The 13,845-nt window shown below is 39.2% G+C and overlaps 1 protein-coding gene across 2 annotated transcripts in view; it reads left to right on the top strand.

The window, feature by feature from the left end:
* Positions 1 to 6,261: 6,261 nt before the first annotated feature.
* Prkaa1 (protein kinase AMP-activated catalytic subunit alpha 1) overlaps positions 6,262 to 13,845 on the top strand; it is a 34,605-nt gene continuing 27,021 nt past the window's right edge. For both annotated transcript variants that reach the window (XM_076857415.2, XM_076857417.2), the window contains exon 1: positions 6,262 to 6,388. In XM_076857415.2, the coding sequence (XP_076713530.1) occupies positions 6,262 to 6,388 (127 nt within the window). The remainder of the gene's footprint in view (positions 6,389 to 13,845) is intronic.

The raw sequence follows: 13,845 nt of genomic DNA, 5'->3' as shown, positions 1-13,845 counted from the left end.
CTGTATCTTTTGTAATAGCCTTTATAATTAACTGGTAAATGTAAATAAACTGTTTTCCTTGGTTCTTTGAGCTGCTCTAGCAAACTAAATGAACCAGAAGAAGGGGTCAGGGTTTCCATAATCCCAATTTAAAGCTGAATGAAGCACAAACCTCAGGTTTGTGACTGTTATCTGAAGGAGCTGGCCAGTCCTGTGAAACTGAACTCTTAACTTACAGAATCTGACTCTATTTCCAGGGAAGGTGTCAGAATTGAAAATTATAAGACAACTAGTTGGTGTCTACTGGAGAATTTGGTGTCAAAAGAATTGTGATTGGTTGTGGGGACAAGTGTATGGAGTAGTGCATACATGGCATAAGGGCGTCTGAGTGGCAGGCCACTTCCCTCGTGCTAGGTGTGTGAGCAGAAGGCTGCTTACCCGGTAGGCACAGCCCTGGATGTGAGGCCATGTGTTGCAGTCCCTGTGCTTATTCCATGGCCCACTCCTCGATTGGTCGCTGCAAGGGCAGTTAGCAGAAATGCATTGGTGGCTGCCTGTAATCTGCCTAGCTACTGCCTAAGTATATATACACTGTAACTGCACAATAAAATCAGACCTGCTTCCTGCTTGGTCTCTGGAGGTCTTGATTAGGGACTCTGTAGCCACACTCCCTCTACCTTGTTTATGGACCTCCTTGCTGGACGAGACAGAGCCCATGCAATTGTTGGTATGTGAAAGAACAACAGCAACAAAAAGTTTGTTTTTCCTATCTAATTCAGCTGCTATAACAGAATACCATAGGTTGGGAGACTTATAAACAACAGAAATCAACAGAAACTTATTTATAGTTCTGGAGGATGGGATTCTGATACCAGGATGCCAACACTGTTTGGTTCTGGTGAGGAGGGACCCTTCTAGGTCGCAGACCACAATCCAAATTTAACAAACTCAGCTGTCTATGGACTAAGATCTCTGAAACCATGAGACCCAAATAAACTTTTCCTTGCCTCAAAGTGTTCTTGTCAGTTCTATTGGTTACACTGGTGAAACAGCTGACTAAGGCAACCCAAAGGCATTCTCCCAGTGACCAAACTCCTCCAACCACATCCTTCCTGCCTACACCTAACACCCATTAATCCATTCAAATTATCAATCCATTAATGGATCAATCCACCAAGCAGGTATGGCTCTCATAATCTAATTATTTCACCTCTGAATAGTTCTGCATTTTCTCACACATGAGCTTTCAGGGGACACTTCATATCTAAACCACAACAAACCCTCATTCCCTAAAAATCCCATTAAAAACCTGGAAGGTTTTCACAACAATCTTTGTGCTTTGCTAATTTCATCTTCTAAATAAGTCTTTTTGAGTTTTTCTTTTTCACACATGGTGACTGCCTCATAATTTTTTTTCTAGGTGACTACAAATCTCTTCTTTGTTACTGCTTTGGTCTTAGTGTTCCCATCTATCTTCCATAATAAAAACTCAGAGTTTTAATTTTTTTTCTTAAGAGTTATTTTTTTTGGGGGTGATGGTGGTGCTGGGATTGAACCCAGGGCCTTGTGTATGCAAGGCAAGCCCTCTATTAACTGAGCTATATTCCCAGCTCTAAAAGCTATTTTTTGACTGTAATATATGCATAAAGTTACAGAGGGATATATAGAGAAAAGTCTGCCCCTTACCTGGACTTCCTTCCTTCTTCCCTCCCTCCCTCTTACCCTTCCTTCCTTCCTTCCTTCCTTCCTTCCTTTCTTTCTTTTCTCTCTCTTTCTCTCTTTCTTTTTCTTTCTTTCTTCCTCCCTTCCTTCCTTTCACTGGGGATGGAACTCAGGGCTTGTCCATGCTAGGCAAGCACTTTATCTCTGAACTTCTCAACTATGTCCCCATCATGTGCCTGACTCTTAGTCACCTAGTTCTTCCCCAACACACCACAGCTGTCAATTTCTTAGGAAAAAAATATATTTCTAAAATGCATCTAATTCTCATTTTCCCATGACTCATCACCCTCTACAAGAAATGTCCAACTGAGAAGCACATATGAGGCCTTGTAGGATTCAGTCCAGTTTACCTCTAATTTCTTTAGTCTTTCTGTATCCAGATTCTATCCTCTTAACCACTAACTCTTCTTAGACTGCCTAAGGTTTATTTCACTCAATAACTTTGCATATGTTCTTTCCCCTCCTAAAGAGGCCTTCCCTCATGCTACCCCCCCTTTTTAAAAATATTTATTTTTTAGTTATAGATGAACACAATGTCTTTATTTTATATTTATGTGGTGCTGAGGATCGAACCCAGTGCCTCATGCATGCTAGGTGAGCGCTCAGCCCCACATGCCACCCTTTTGAGTATAAAACATGGTCTCTCTTGGGCTGGGGATGTGGCACAAGCGGTAGCGTGCTTGCTTGGCATTCACGTGGCCCGGGTTTGATCCTCAGCACCACATACAAAGAAAGATGTTGTGTCCACCAATAACTAAAAAATAAACATTAAAATAAATTCTGTCTCCTCTCTCTCTTAAAAACAAAAACAAAAAAAACATTGTCTCTCATTTTGTTCATTTTTTTTTTTTTTTTTTTTTGCACCAGGGATTGAGTCCAGGGGCACTCAACCACTGAGCAACATTTCCAGGCTTTTTTTTTTTTTTTAATTTTTTTTTTAGTTGTAGATGGACACAATACCTTTGTTTTATTTATTTTTATGTGGTGCTGAGGATCGAACCCAGTGCTTCATACATGTGAGGCAAGCGCTCTTCCACTGAACCATAATCCAGGCCCCAGCTCTTTTTATTTTTATTTGAGACAGGGTTTCATTAAGTTACTTAGGGCCTTGATAGTTGATAAGTCTTGTTTTGAACTTGCAGTCCTTCTGCCTCAGCCTCCCTTTTCAATGAAAACATCTCTCTTTCTCCTCCTCATCTTTGTCCTCCTCCTCTTTCTTTCTTTCTTTTTTTTTTTTTTTAAGGTGAGAGTGAAAGGAGTAGGATTTATTTAAGTGAGAATAAAAGAGAGAACTACCACCAGACAAGAGGGGACCTGAATAGCAGATTACTGAAAATATTGTCTCTTCATATTCCCCCCAATAATATTCATGTACAAGCCTCGATAGACCTCTGTAGATAAAGGCTATATCCTCCTCTCATGAGGCCCTTTAGAAACACATACTTATTTTCATTATATTACCTATCACAGTTTTATTTGCCATTAGAAGGCAGAAACTGTGATCCTTTATTTTTGAAAGTCCTTTGTGCAGTAAACTGTCCAATATATAGTTTGTGTTTAGTAAATGTAGGAATATTAGCTACAATGTGATGTCAGTTAAGCTAAAGAAACATTAGTCTTAATTAATAGCAGTGTAGTACATAGAATTTTTAGTTCTGGACAACATATTTAGAGATGGGCACTGAAAAAGTGTAAAACCTACTGGGAGTTTTGAGTCTAGTAACACTTAAGAAGAAAAGTGTAAGAGGCATAGCTCACTTAGAAGCACTGAAGAACTAGGGAGGAAGCAGCTGTCAACTACCCGACTCCTCCTTGAGACCGGACATCTCTACCACAGTGTTGGATCATCCTGCTATTTCTTCATCAATGTTGTACTTATTTGCACTAATAAAAAGCTGAAGTACTTAGTTGCAAACAATTTTACTTTCCCCCTCTTTTAAAATAAAGTGGATTCAGGTTACTTCTATAATGTCACTACTGTCCACTTATATTCCAATATATTTTGCTGAGGTAGGGGTAAAGTTACAACAGATAGGTCAGAAAGCTGGGTATAAGCCACTGTCTAACATAATCTTTGGTTCCACCCTGGAGAAATGTTGAGCCATGTGAATAATATTTATCCTGGTTGGGGTCAGGGAAATACAGAGAATGGCCACTGTAAACCTTTCTTCAAGGTAGGCATCAAGCCTTTCTTTTCTTTCTTTTTTTTTAAATGAAGTTTTAAAAATTTCATAATGTCTGGTAGTTAACAAACACTTGAAGAAAAGTGAAGTTTGGAGGATGGGTCTATGAAAGAATAAAAAAGTGAAAAAAATGTGATAAAAATTTTAAAAGTAGGAATGAAGGAAAGAAAAAGCAAAGGAATAGAGGAAACTTATGTTACTTCTTGCAACCCGTTAATTGGACACAGGTTTTACTCAACATTAAAAAAAAAAAAATTCTCAAAACATCAAGCAGTTAAAGTTGCTTAAATTGAGACTGTGGAAAACCAGATAAGATGATCTCTAAGTTCCTATGCAACATTTTGATCTGAGATTCTAGGCTTTTTATTTCTCCAGCAATCTTTAATTACATTTGTGAGACAGAAATATATCTGTCAATAACACAAAACAGCAACAAATAGATGCTTCTGGAAAAAATGTATTGTTACTTTCTCAAGTCTTCATAGTTTCATGAACAGATTGGCAAATGGATATGCCAAGTTCAGTTTCAGTTTGCCCCTTTGCAAGAAACTTAATTTAATTAGCACAGAACTGAGGTATTTTGTGGTCTTTTAAAATTATTTTTTAGGTTAAAAAATAGCAGAAACTTCCTGGCTAAATTCTAAACATGATGCAAGTTCTTTATAACTTAAGATGCTATTTCCGATGGGGAGGGGATGAAATTAAGGGTTCTTAGATCCCAAAATAGAATCCAGAGATAACTGGATTTACAGTTAGTGATCCCAAAAGAGATGGGTGTGGTGACATGTATGCTTGTACTCCTAGCAAGGATCATAAAGTTCTGAAGTCAGCCTCAGAAACTTAGTGAGACCCTGTCTCAAAATTCAATAAAAAGGGCCGGGGATATATCTCAGTGGTAAAGATCCCCTGAGTTCAATCACCAGTAGGAAGAAGGAAGGGGAAGGAGAAGAAGAAGCCTCAGCTACCGAAAGTCACAAGGCAAACAGGTAAAGATGAAGAAGCCAGTAATTGTCTGACATTCAACGTATCATAATCAAAGATTTCTTAACTTTCTACCTTCCAAAATAAGTGCAATCCACAATACATTAGGAATTTGGGATTATTCAAGGCTAGTTGATGCTGTTGTCTGCTAATGTGGTGCAATTCTAAGCTCAAAGACAAGGACTTTTGTTTCCCCTGCAACACTTTCCTTGGAATCAGACAGTGCTTAATGTGTTATTTTGGTTTCATAAACAAACAAACAAAAAAAGAGGGAACAACCACGGGAACTGGATAGTTTTCATTGGGAATAAAAATGATATTTTTGGTCTTTTATTTTTTCATCCTCATTCATGAAGAGTGCGATTTTTTTGCCCACGAACCCGGAAAGATTGAGAACATATAACTTTTTTTTTTTTTTTATGACGCACTTGATTTTTCCTATTGTTAGATGAGTAGAAAATAACAAACTCACTTGAAAACTACTACAAATAAGCATACTTTACTTTCCCTGTAACATGTTATGGTTCCATTTATAAACAGTAGACTTATTCTGACTCACTGCAAGTACAATAAATATTTGTCAGTCTGACCCATGTAACTATAAGCCTTTTTAGTGCAGTGAAAGTATATCTTATAGATATCTAACATTATTAATTCCTATACATTATAAGTACTGGATAACATCCCCCTTCCCACATACACATTCATCCCCAGCCTCCTCCTTGCAACAGAGAATTTTGAAATTTCAGGATATCATCCAGAGGAAAAGACCACCAAGGCGGTGCCCAGCAGAAACTTTCTGGCTCAACAGTAAAAACAGAGTAGCGGGAGAGAAATGGTCAAAGACACAAGTGGAAATTCCTTGTGGCTTCTAGATTTCATCGGAGAAGAAAAGATAATGAATACCAGGGTTAGAACACCGTGGCAGGGCGGTGTCCCCTGCCATGTCTCAATTCACGCCGCTCTAGTAACAAGCAATATCCGCATCACGGAGCCGTCTGGCCTAGTGCTCATTTTCCTCTCGGAAAGATGTACCCCGACCCCAGACGCAGGAGTGGTCATTAGGGGAGAGCAACGCGGGCAGAGGCTCCGTCGGTGAAGAAGGGAATGGGGATGCCACCCTTCTCACTCTTGGAGCCCCCCCCGCCGCGCGCGCAGGTGGGAGCGTGCTGCCGCGACAGGGATGCGGGGCGAGATGGGAGCGCCGCCGCCTCTCCCGGCGCCCGCCGCCCGCCCCGCCAGGGGGAGCGTCTGCGCCCGACGGCCGGCTGCGGGGACTGGGCGGGCGGCGCAGGGCGGCGGCCCAGCTCCGCGGCTGCCCTCCCGCGTCCCCACCCCCTCCCCGCCCGCCCCCGGCGCGGCCCTACCCACCCCCTCCGCCCCCTCCCGCGGCGCCATGCGCAGACTCAGTTCCTGGAGAAAGATGGCGACAGCCGAGAAGCAGAAACACGACGGACGGGTGAAGATCGGCCACTACATCCTGGGAGACACGCTGGGCGTCGGCACCTTCGGCAAAGTGAAGGGTGAGGACCCCTGGGACACGGCTGGGTCCCGGCCAGGAGCCAGGCGACTTCCTCTTCTCGCACCTCTTCATCCTCCCCCGCGCTCTGCGTGGCTCGCCTCCGAGCTGGGCAGCCCCTGTCCCGGCTCCTACCGGAGCGCAGCCCGCGGCGTGCGGCCCCGGGACCCGGGACCCGGTGGGGGCGGGTGGGGGGCGGTCGCCATGGCGACGGAGCGGCGGCTGGAGGGGCTGGCGAGTGGCGGCGGCCGAGATGCCTCCAGGTGCGAACTTTCCCAGGCGCGCTCCGCAAGCTGTTGCGGGCGCCCGGGTCTCGGCGCCCAACCCCAGAGGCGCCTTCTGTTCGCCCGGGTGGTGCCCCCTTGGCTTCGGGCCAGCGCATCTCTTCCTCGGTCGCCCCACGGGTTGTCTGTATTTCCGTTCCCATGAGGAGCTGACGACTTACCTGCCCCTGCCGTTAACTGAGTATGAAATGTTCTCCCCAACGTTAGGTCGCTGTGGGGTAGCCTCCAGAATTATGTATGTTAAAAAAAGCCATTTTGTCGGAAAGGACCCTGGATTCTCTTCAGAGCAAAGTACTGAATACACACTGGTCCTGTATTTGCTTTACGTGGTTTACGTTCCGAATGCAGACTCCAGTGCCTACAGTTTTTTAACAATCAGGGATTTTTCAGGTGGTATGCCAAACCTGCTAGGTAGGAGAGTTATTGCTTCCAGATAGTAGTTATTAGTCTGTTAGTACAGTTCGTTTCCATTTATTTTCAAAGGATATTATATCTTAACAAGTAGTTTGGGTGGACATCTTTCCTTGGGTAACAGCACAGGTGTCCTGGAAATTATTCTCTAGTCTACCAATTCTGGCACAAAGAATTTAATTGCAAACTTTGTAGTCCATGCATATTTTTTTTTCTTTAAAATATTTGGCTTTGTTATTAGGTATTGAGACTAAGGAAGTTTGGAACTGATAAAAATAATATATGCATTGGCTTTGGGGAAATGATCAGCTATGGTTTGTATATACTAAGCTCTTAGTATAACATTTGACTTGAAAGAAAAAACAATCTTTGTGAAAAATTTTACAGTGAGCAGAACTTTGCTGTTCCAGAGCTAAATAAACATTTTCTGGTGTTATTAAGGAATGGAAGAGGAGAACTTTTCCTTCTCTTGCTCTTTCTGAGTCATAGAACTGGAAAATTGCTCTGTACTTCATAGGAAAGCAGTTGCCTAAATTTTATGAAAATCACCAAAGCCAACAATGTTAGGAAGTAAGAATCGAATGCCAGAATAGGGTAATAACAGTATTAGGGTTGGTCTGTATTAGGTCAGTAAGATGTTTCTGTGCTCTTGAAGTTTTAAATTTAGTTTTGACTATGGTATTTTTTTTTTAATTGTTAGCAGTTGTAAACTGCAGAAGGTTACAACTAAGAAATGCTCATTAATATTCCTAAAATAATGAGAAGACAGACTTGATGCCTTCATCCCTTCCCAGAGTTCTGCTTGGATTATGGTGGTCATCATTCCCCTAATAATAGACCTATAGTCAGTTCTGTTTTCATATTTGGCACAGCATATAGGAAAGGAAGACATTTTTCATTTCTGAGTTTGATCTATGATGTGTCCGTGACATTTTCTCTCCAGTGACTGCTGTTTCTTAACTGTGTTTTCTCTACCTACACATTCCTCTCCTGAAATACTATATTCTGTCAAAGTCAACAACCTCCTCAAATATTGAAAAGTCAATATTCCTCAATAAATCATAGATTTCATGGTTATGATTAAATTTGTTCATAAGTATATTAGTTGATGTTTGTCAAAATCTTCAGCCAGTTCATTTTTTATGTTGTGAAATAGTTGGGATGCTTTCTGCCACCATTAATAGAAAATCCAATTCTCTGGTTCTTTCTCCATAACAAGGAAGCCCAACCTTTCTCTTGTGTTATTGGCTCATCCAGTCCCTCTGTCCATGTACCTATTGGCTTAATCTCCAGAAAGAGAATAGCATTACATTGGAGGAATATGGCTCACTCTTGGATGTGTGTGTGTGTGTGTGTGTGTGGTTATCTTTTTCTTAAGTACTTGAATAGTTTAGGGGGACAGAGTAAACACAAAGAAATTGGTATTATTAAGGTTAGAGAAAGGAGGACATGGATGCTCAGTGAGCAGGAAAAAGTAGCCACTATAGTGGACACATTGGTAACTAATACCAGTGTTAATGTGACAAGAATTCTTATAATAATAGGATTAACCATATATTCCTATTGAGATAATTTAAATAGGTCAAGCTTTTGAAATTAGTTGTACACATTGGTAAACTTAAAGAATTGACAGAATATATGATGTTGATGTGCAGAAAAATTTGCAGTATGATACCCTATGGTTAGAGCAAATTTAATTTTTAGAGGAACAGGGCTATAAATTCATAGTGATTGTTTTATTTTCTTTTATAGGCTAAAAAAATGTTCAGCTGTTTAATGGTAACATTTTGAAAGTAGAGTTTGAACAGAAAACTAAGGTTAGTTTAGGATTATGCTTGAATTATTACCATTTTTTAGGTGTCTTTTTAAATTTTTTTTTTGGTATCATGGATTAAACCTAGCAGTGCTTAACCACTGAACAACACCCCCTTTTTATTTTTTTATTTTGAGATAGCATCTCACTTAAGTTGCTTAGGGCCTTGCTAAATTGCTGAGGCTGACCTCAAACTTGGCCATCCTCCTGCCTCACCCTCAGGAGTTGTTGGGATTATAGGCATGTACCACCAAGTCCAACTCTTCCCCACATCCTTCTGATTATTAAGATTTTAGTGTCTACTTCTTTATGGGGGTCTGTTCCCTATCTCCTTCAGTGGAATAATTATTATAAAATGGAATAAACAAAGAGTCATGATACTGTTACATTAAATTAATATGGGAATTTTGGTAAGTTTTTCTAGAGAAGATGATCTCTTTTTTATTTATTTTTTTGGTGGTGCTGGGGATGAAGAAGATGATCTCTTTAGGACGTTGGGTGTGTAATTGACAACTAAATTGTTTATACATGTAGCCTGTTTATTAAATTGGTGTTTCTACATAAAACTGCAATTTCAGGTATATAGGTGACTTCTCTATATGAATCACAGGAAAAATTTTAAAATCCCTTAAGTAAAAAAAATCTATATGTGAGATATATATATATATATATATATATATATATATATATACACACACACACACACACACGCACACACACATATACATACACACACATATGTGCACAGTGTATATGTAGAGTGTGTGTGTATGTGTATCAAACATGAGTGAATCTCAAAAGCAGATTGTAAAAGAACATGCAGATGAATGTGATTTATATAAATTTTAAAAACATGCACAACACTTACCCAGTGCTGGTGAGAGTTTAAATTGGTACCACCTCTATAGAGTGTGACAGGATTTACTAAAATTAACCTAGCGCTTCAACTGCTAGGAATGTGTTTTATAGATGTACTCACGTGTTTGGAATAATGGATTATTCATTGCCATATTTCTAATACAAAAGTTTGGAAGTAACCTTTCTAGTGGGACAATACATAAATTATGGTTTATCATACAGTGAAATGTTTGCAAATAAACATTAAAGGGGGAGCTAAGGGCTGGGGTTGTGGCTCAGCGGTAGAGCCTAGCACGGGTGGGACCCGGGTTGGATCCTCAGTACCACATAAAAATAAATAAAATATTGTGTCCATCTACAACTAAAAAAAAAAAAAAAAAAATTGAAAAAGAACATTAAAGGGAAAAATAGCGAGGAATTTATATAATTTAAGAGAATGATTTCCCAGGTGTGTTTTATGAGGAAAAAGTAAAACTTTGTGTGTAGTTTGCCAACCTTTTATATTTAAAAGGCAGGGCAACTTTATATGTGTGACTGCTTTTGTACATGTAGTATGTGTGTCTGGAAACTAGATAGCTGGTGATATTATATGTTCTTTTGTGTGTGTAGGCAGACATGTTTTCAAAATATATAACATTAAATTTCTAAAATAAATATGAAAAACAATGTTACTGTTTTTTTTTTTTTTTTTTTTTAGCAGATTCATACTTATGTAACAAAAATATATACATCTGTGGGAAACAAACACTAAATCCAGAGTAGTGGTTACCTCTGAGAGACATTAAGGAGAATGGAATCTGGAGGAATCATACAGTGCTTCAGTTGTATCTGCAGTGTTTTATTGCGTAAACTGGTGGTAGTATCTAATATTTGGCATGCCTTTTTATATGCCTGAAATGTTCTATTTTATAAAAGGTAGTTTTCTCAAATTTCCATCTGTAGCTTTTAAAGCTCACCCTTCTCCAGTATTGTTATTTCACTAAGTTTTTTCAGAGTGAAATTTTCATCCTTTTAATTTTAGAATGGGAACAAAATGGTTAGGTGGCTAGAATATCTTCAGTAGATATTTCTCTCATTCTGGCATTTCTGGCCTGTTAAAATCCTCCCAAGTGTGATCTTGTTTCACTTCAGAATTACTTATCTGATTAGAAGAACCAGGATTACATATCTGATTAGAAGAGCATTTGTTACAATGTTCTATATTTTAGACAAAATTCCCTTAGAGAGTAATAACATGGTTGTTAGCTAAGATATAGATGATTAATCTGCTATTCTTGTGAGACAGACATATAAATGCTGGTAACCTTTGCTGTGGGTGACAAGCAAATCTTCCATGGATAAAGTACTTGTTTAACACTGTGGTAAAATAGTGACAGTCAGAAGAGTCAAGTTTTGAGCTTTGAAAAAATGGGGGAGGGCTGGGGTTGTGGCTCAGTGGTAGCATGTGCAAAAAATAAATAAATAAATAAATAAAATAAAGGTATTGACAACTACAACTGAAAAATAAATATTTTAAAAAATGGGGAAATCCCTTAGAAATACATATTCCTGACAAAATAAATTTACTACTTTCATTGATTGCATTGATTGACTGTGGAACTGTAGTTAATTTGCCAGCAACTGAGTTTACTCAGTGGAGAATCTTTAGCCCAGTTTTGAGAAAACAGTTTGGTTTTAATACTGTGCCAAGACTTTTCCCCTTGTTACTGCATAGTGCTGGTGGGATAGGGTAGATAGGTCAGAAGACTTGGAATCAAAAGTCCCAGCTGGATCACAGTAACATTGCTTTGACAAATTATAAAATCTCTCTCTCTCTCTCTCTCTTTCTCTTTAATGGTACTGTGGATTGAACCCAGAGCCTTTACTGTGCTAGGCAATACCACTGAGCTGCATCAGCAGCCCTTTTTATTTATTTTGAGACAGTATCTTGCTAATTTTCCCATATTGGCTTCCAATTTGCAGATTTCCTGCCTCAACCTCTTGAGTACCTGGAATTATAGGCATGTACTCCTAGCTGAGCCTCAGTTTCTTTATCAGTAGAATAAGATAATATCTGCTTAGATTTATTGTGAACCCTGCATATAAAAATATGGTTGTTTCCTAAACTCTAAGACTATGAACACACATACACACACACACACACACATTTTTGAGGTTTCGGGGGATCAAAACCTTGATCTTTGCATATACTAGGCAAGCAGAGTATCACCAAACTATACCCTTATCATTAAGATCATATATGTATGTATGTGTGTGTGTGTGTGTGTGTGTGTGTGTGTATGTGTATGTATGTATGTATTTATTTATTTTTGGTACTAGGAATTGAACTCAGGGGCATCTAGCCACTGAGCCACATCCCCAGTCCTATTTTGTATTTTATTGAGAGTCACTGAGTTGTTTAGCACCTTGCTATTGCTGAGGCTGGCTTTGAACTTTAGATCCTCCTGCCTCTCAGCCTCTTGAGCCGCTGGGATTACAGGCATGCATCACTGGGCCCGGCAAGATACTATATTTTAAAAAGTATTATGCCACTGAAATTTTAATGTTGAAAGTATGTTGATGATTGGGTTTAAAGCAATTATTTCTTTTCCTATAAATAAGGATAATGTAACAAATTATAAAAATTACCAAGATTTTGTTGGCATGAATGAGGGAAGGGAAGAATGCATAATTGGAGGGAATAAAGCCTACTATGAAAGAGAGCCATCACTGCTGGGACATTGTTTCAAAATTTTAGAGAGAAAAACTTGTATCAACTTAAGATTGGGCTCTTTCATTCATCTCTTCATGTTGCTATAATAGTGTATAAGAATGTCCTCACTGATGCTCTCAAGATCATCCACTGCTGAAAAGAGACCAACAGTAGGTTCTAATTAGGCAGTGCTGCAGTCATCATCTGGTTTCTAACGGTGATAGTGAAGTTTAGTAACATTGGTTAATTCAAAATCATTGATGATTACAGATCTGGGAAAATTCTTGTGAACTTCACAGGCAGTTTAAGCAAGTATGGATAGATCAACCCCATATTTGATGTGCTACTCAATAATGGGAACTGATTATCCTGCCTCAAAAATGGCATATCAGTTTGGATTCACTGTAATGACCACCTCAGCTGGTATCATGGGCCCTAAAGAAGCAAGATGAAAACACAGGAGAGAAAATCCTGGGATTCTTTTTCTAGGGACCTAATACTCAAATAGAGATAAAATGCCCAAATGGCTCCCCTTTTCCCTCCAAAAGAGAGAAGACAAGTTAAAATTTAACAGGTTTCTTTACTATGAGACTTTTTTTTTTTTTTTTTTTTTTTACTATAGGACTTCTCAGAATTGTTAATAAACATAGCCTCCAAAAGGGACAATAAACATCCTTTCCCAGACTTAGGAAATCTCTTTCTGTGGATAGTCTCCAGTCCTGGTGTGTTATACAATATGCTTTAGATTCTGTTATAATTTTAGTTTTATGACTATTGTAGCCCATCAAACACAGATAGTTGGAAAAGGGTCGGTAGAAGTTTACTCCTGATAGGGCTGCAAAGGATGGGGTACAACTTCAAATGGCATTAACCACCAGGCACAGTGGCACATGTTTGTAATTTCAGCAGCTTGGGAAGGCTGAGGGAGGAGGAGTGCAAGTTTGAAGCCAGCCTCAGCAATTTAGAGACAGACCTTAAGCACCTTAGCAGGGTCTTATCTCAAAATAAAGGACAAAAAGGGCTGGGCACATAGCTGAGTGGTAAAGCACCCCTGAGTTCAATCCCCAGTACCAAAAAGAAAAGAAAAAAAAAAAAAAGGCAGTAAACCACCAGAGCAGGAATGTAATATACCAAGAGCAAGAAGTCCTCTGGCTAGATAGCATTGTGTGAGCATGAGGTAGTAATTGGTGATTATGATCATTCAAGCTGAACATTTATTTGTTCTTGTCATCATGTAGTATGTTCCATTTAAGAAATCTTGGGCACGTCCAGTACAGTTTGGAAAGCCAGTTTTCAGAAAAGATTGCTTTTGTTAATTTGTTAATTTTAATGGTGAATATTAGAAAATACACTTTTAAATTGATAAACTTGGTTGAATCAGTTTGTTAGGGCTGTAGTAACAA

The sequence above is a fragment of the Callospermophilus lateralis genome, chromosome 5 (assembly GCF_048772815.1).
Source record: "Callospermophilus lateralis isolate mCalLat2 chromosome 5, mCalLat2.hap1, whole genome shotgun sequence".
Taxonomy (NCBI): domain Eukaryota; kingdom Metazoa; phylum Chordata; class Mammalia; order Rodentia; family Sciuridae; genus Callospermophilus; species Callospermophilus lateralis.
Note: the sequence above shows the minus strand (reverse complement) of the source record. Positions and strands in the feature narration are given on the sequence as shown.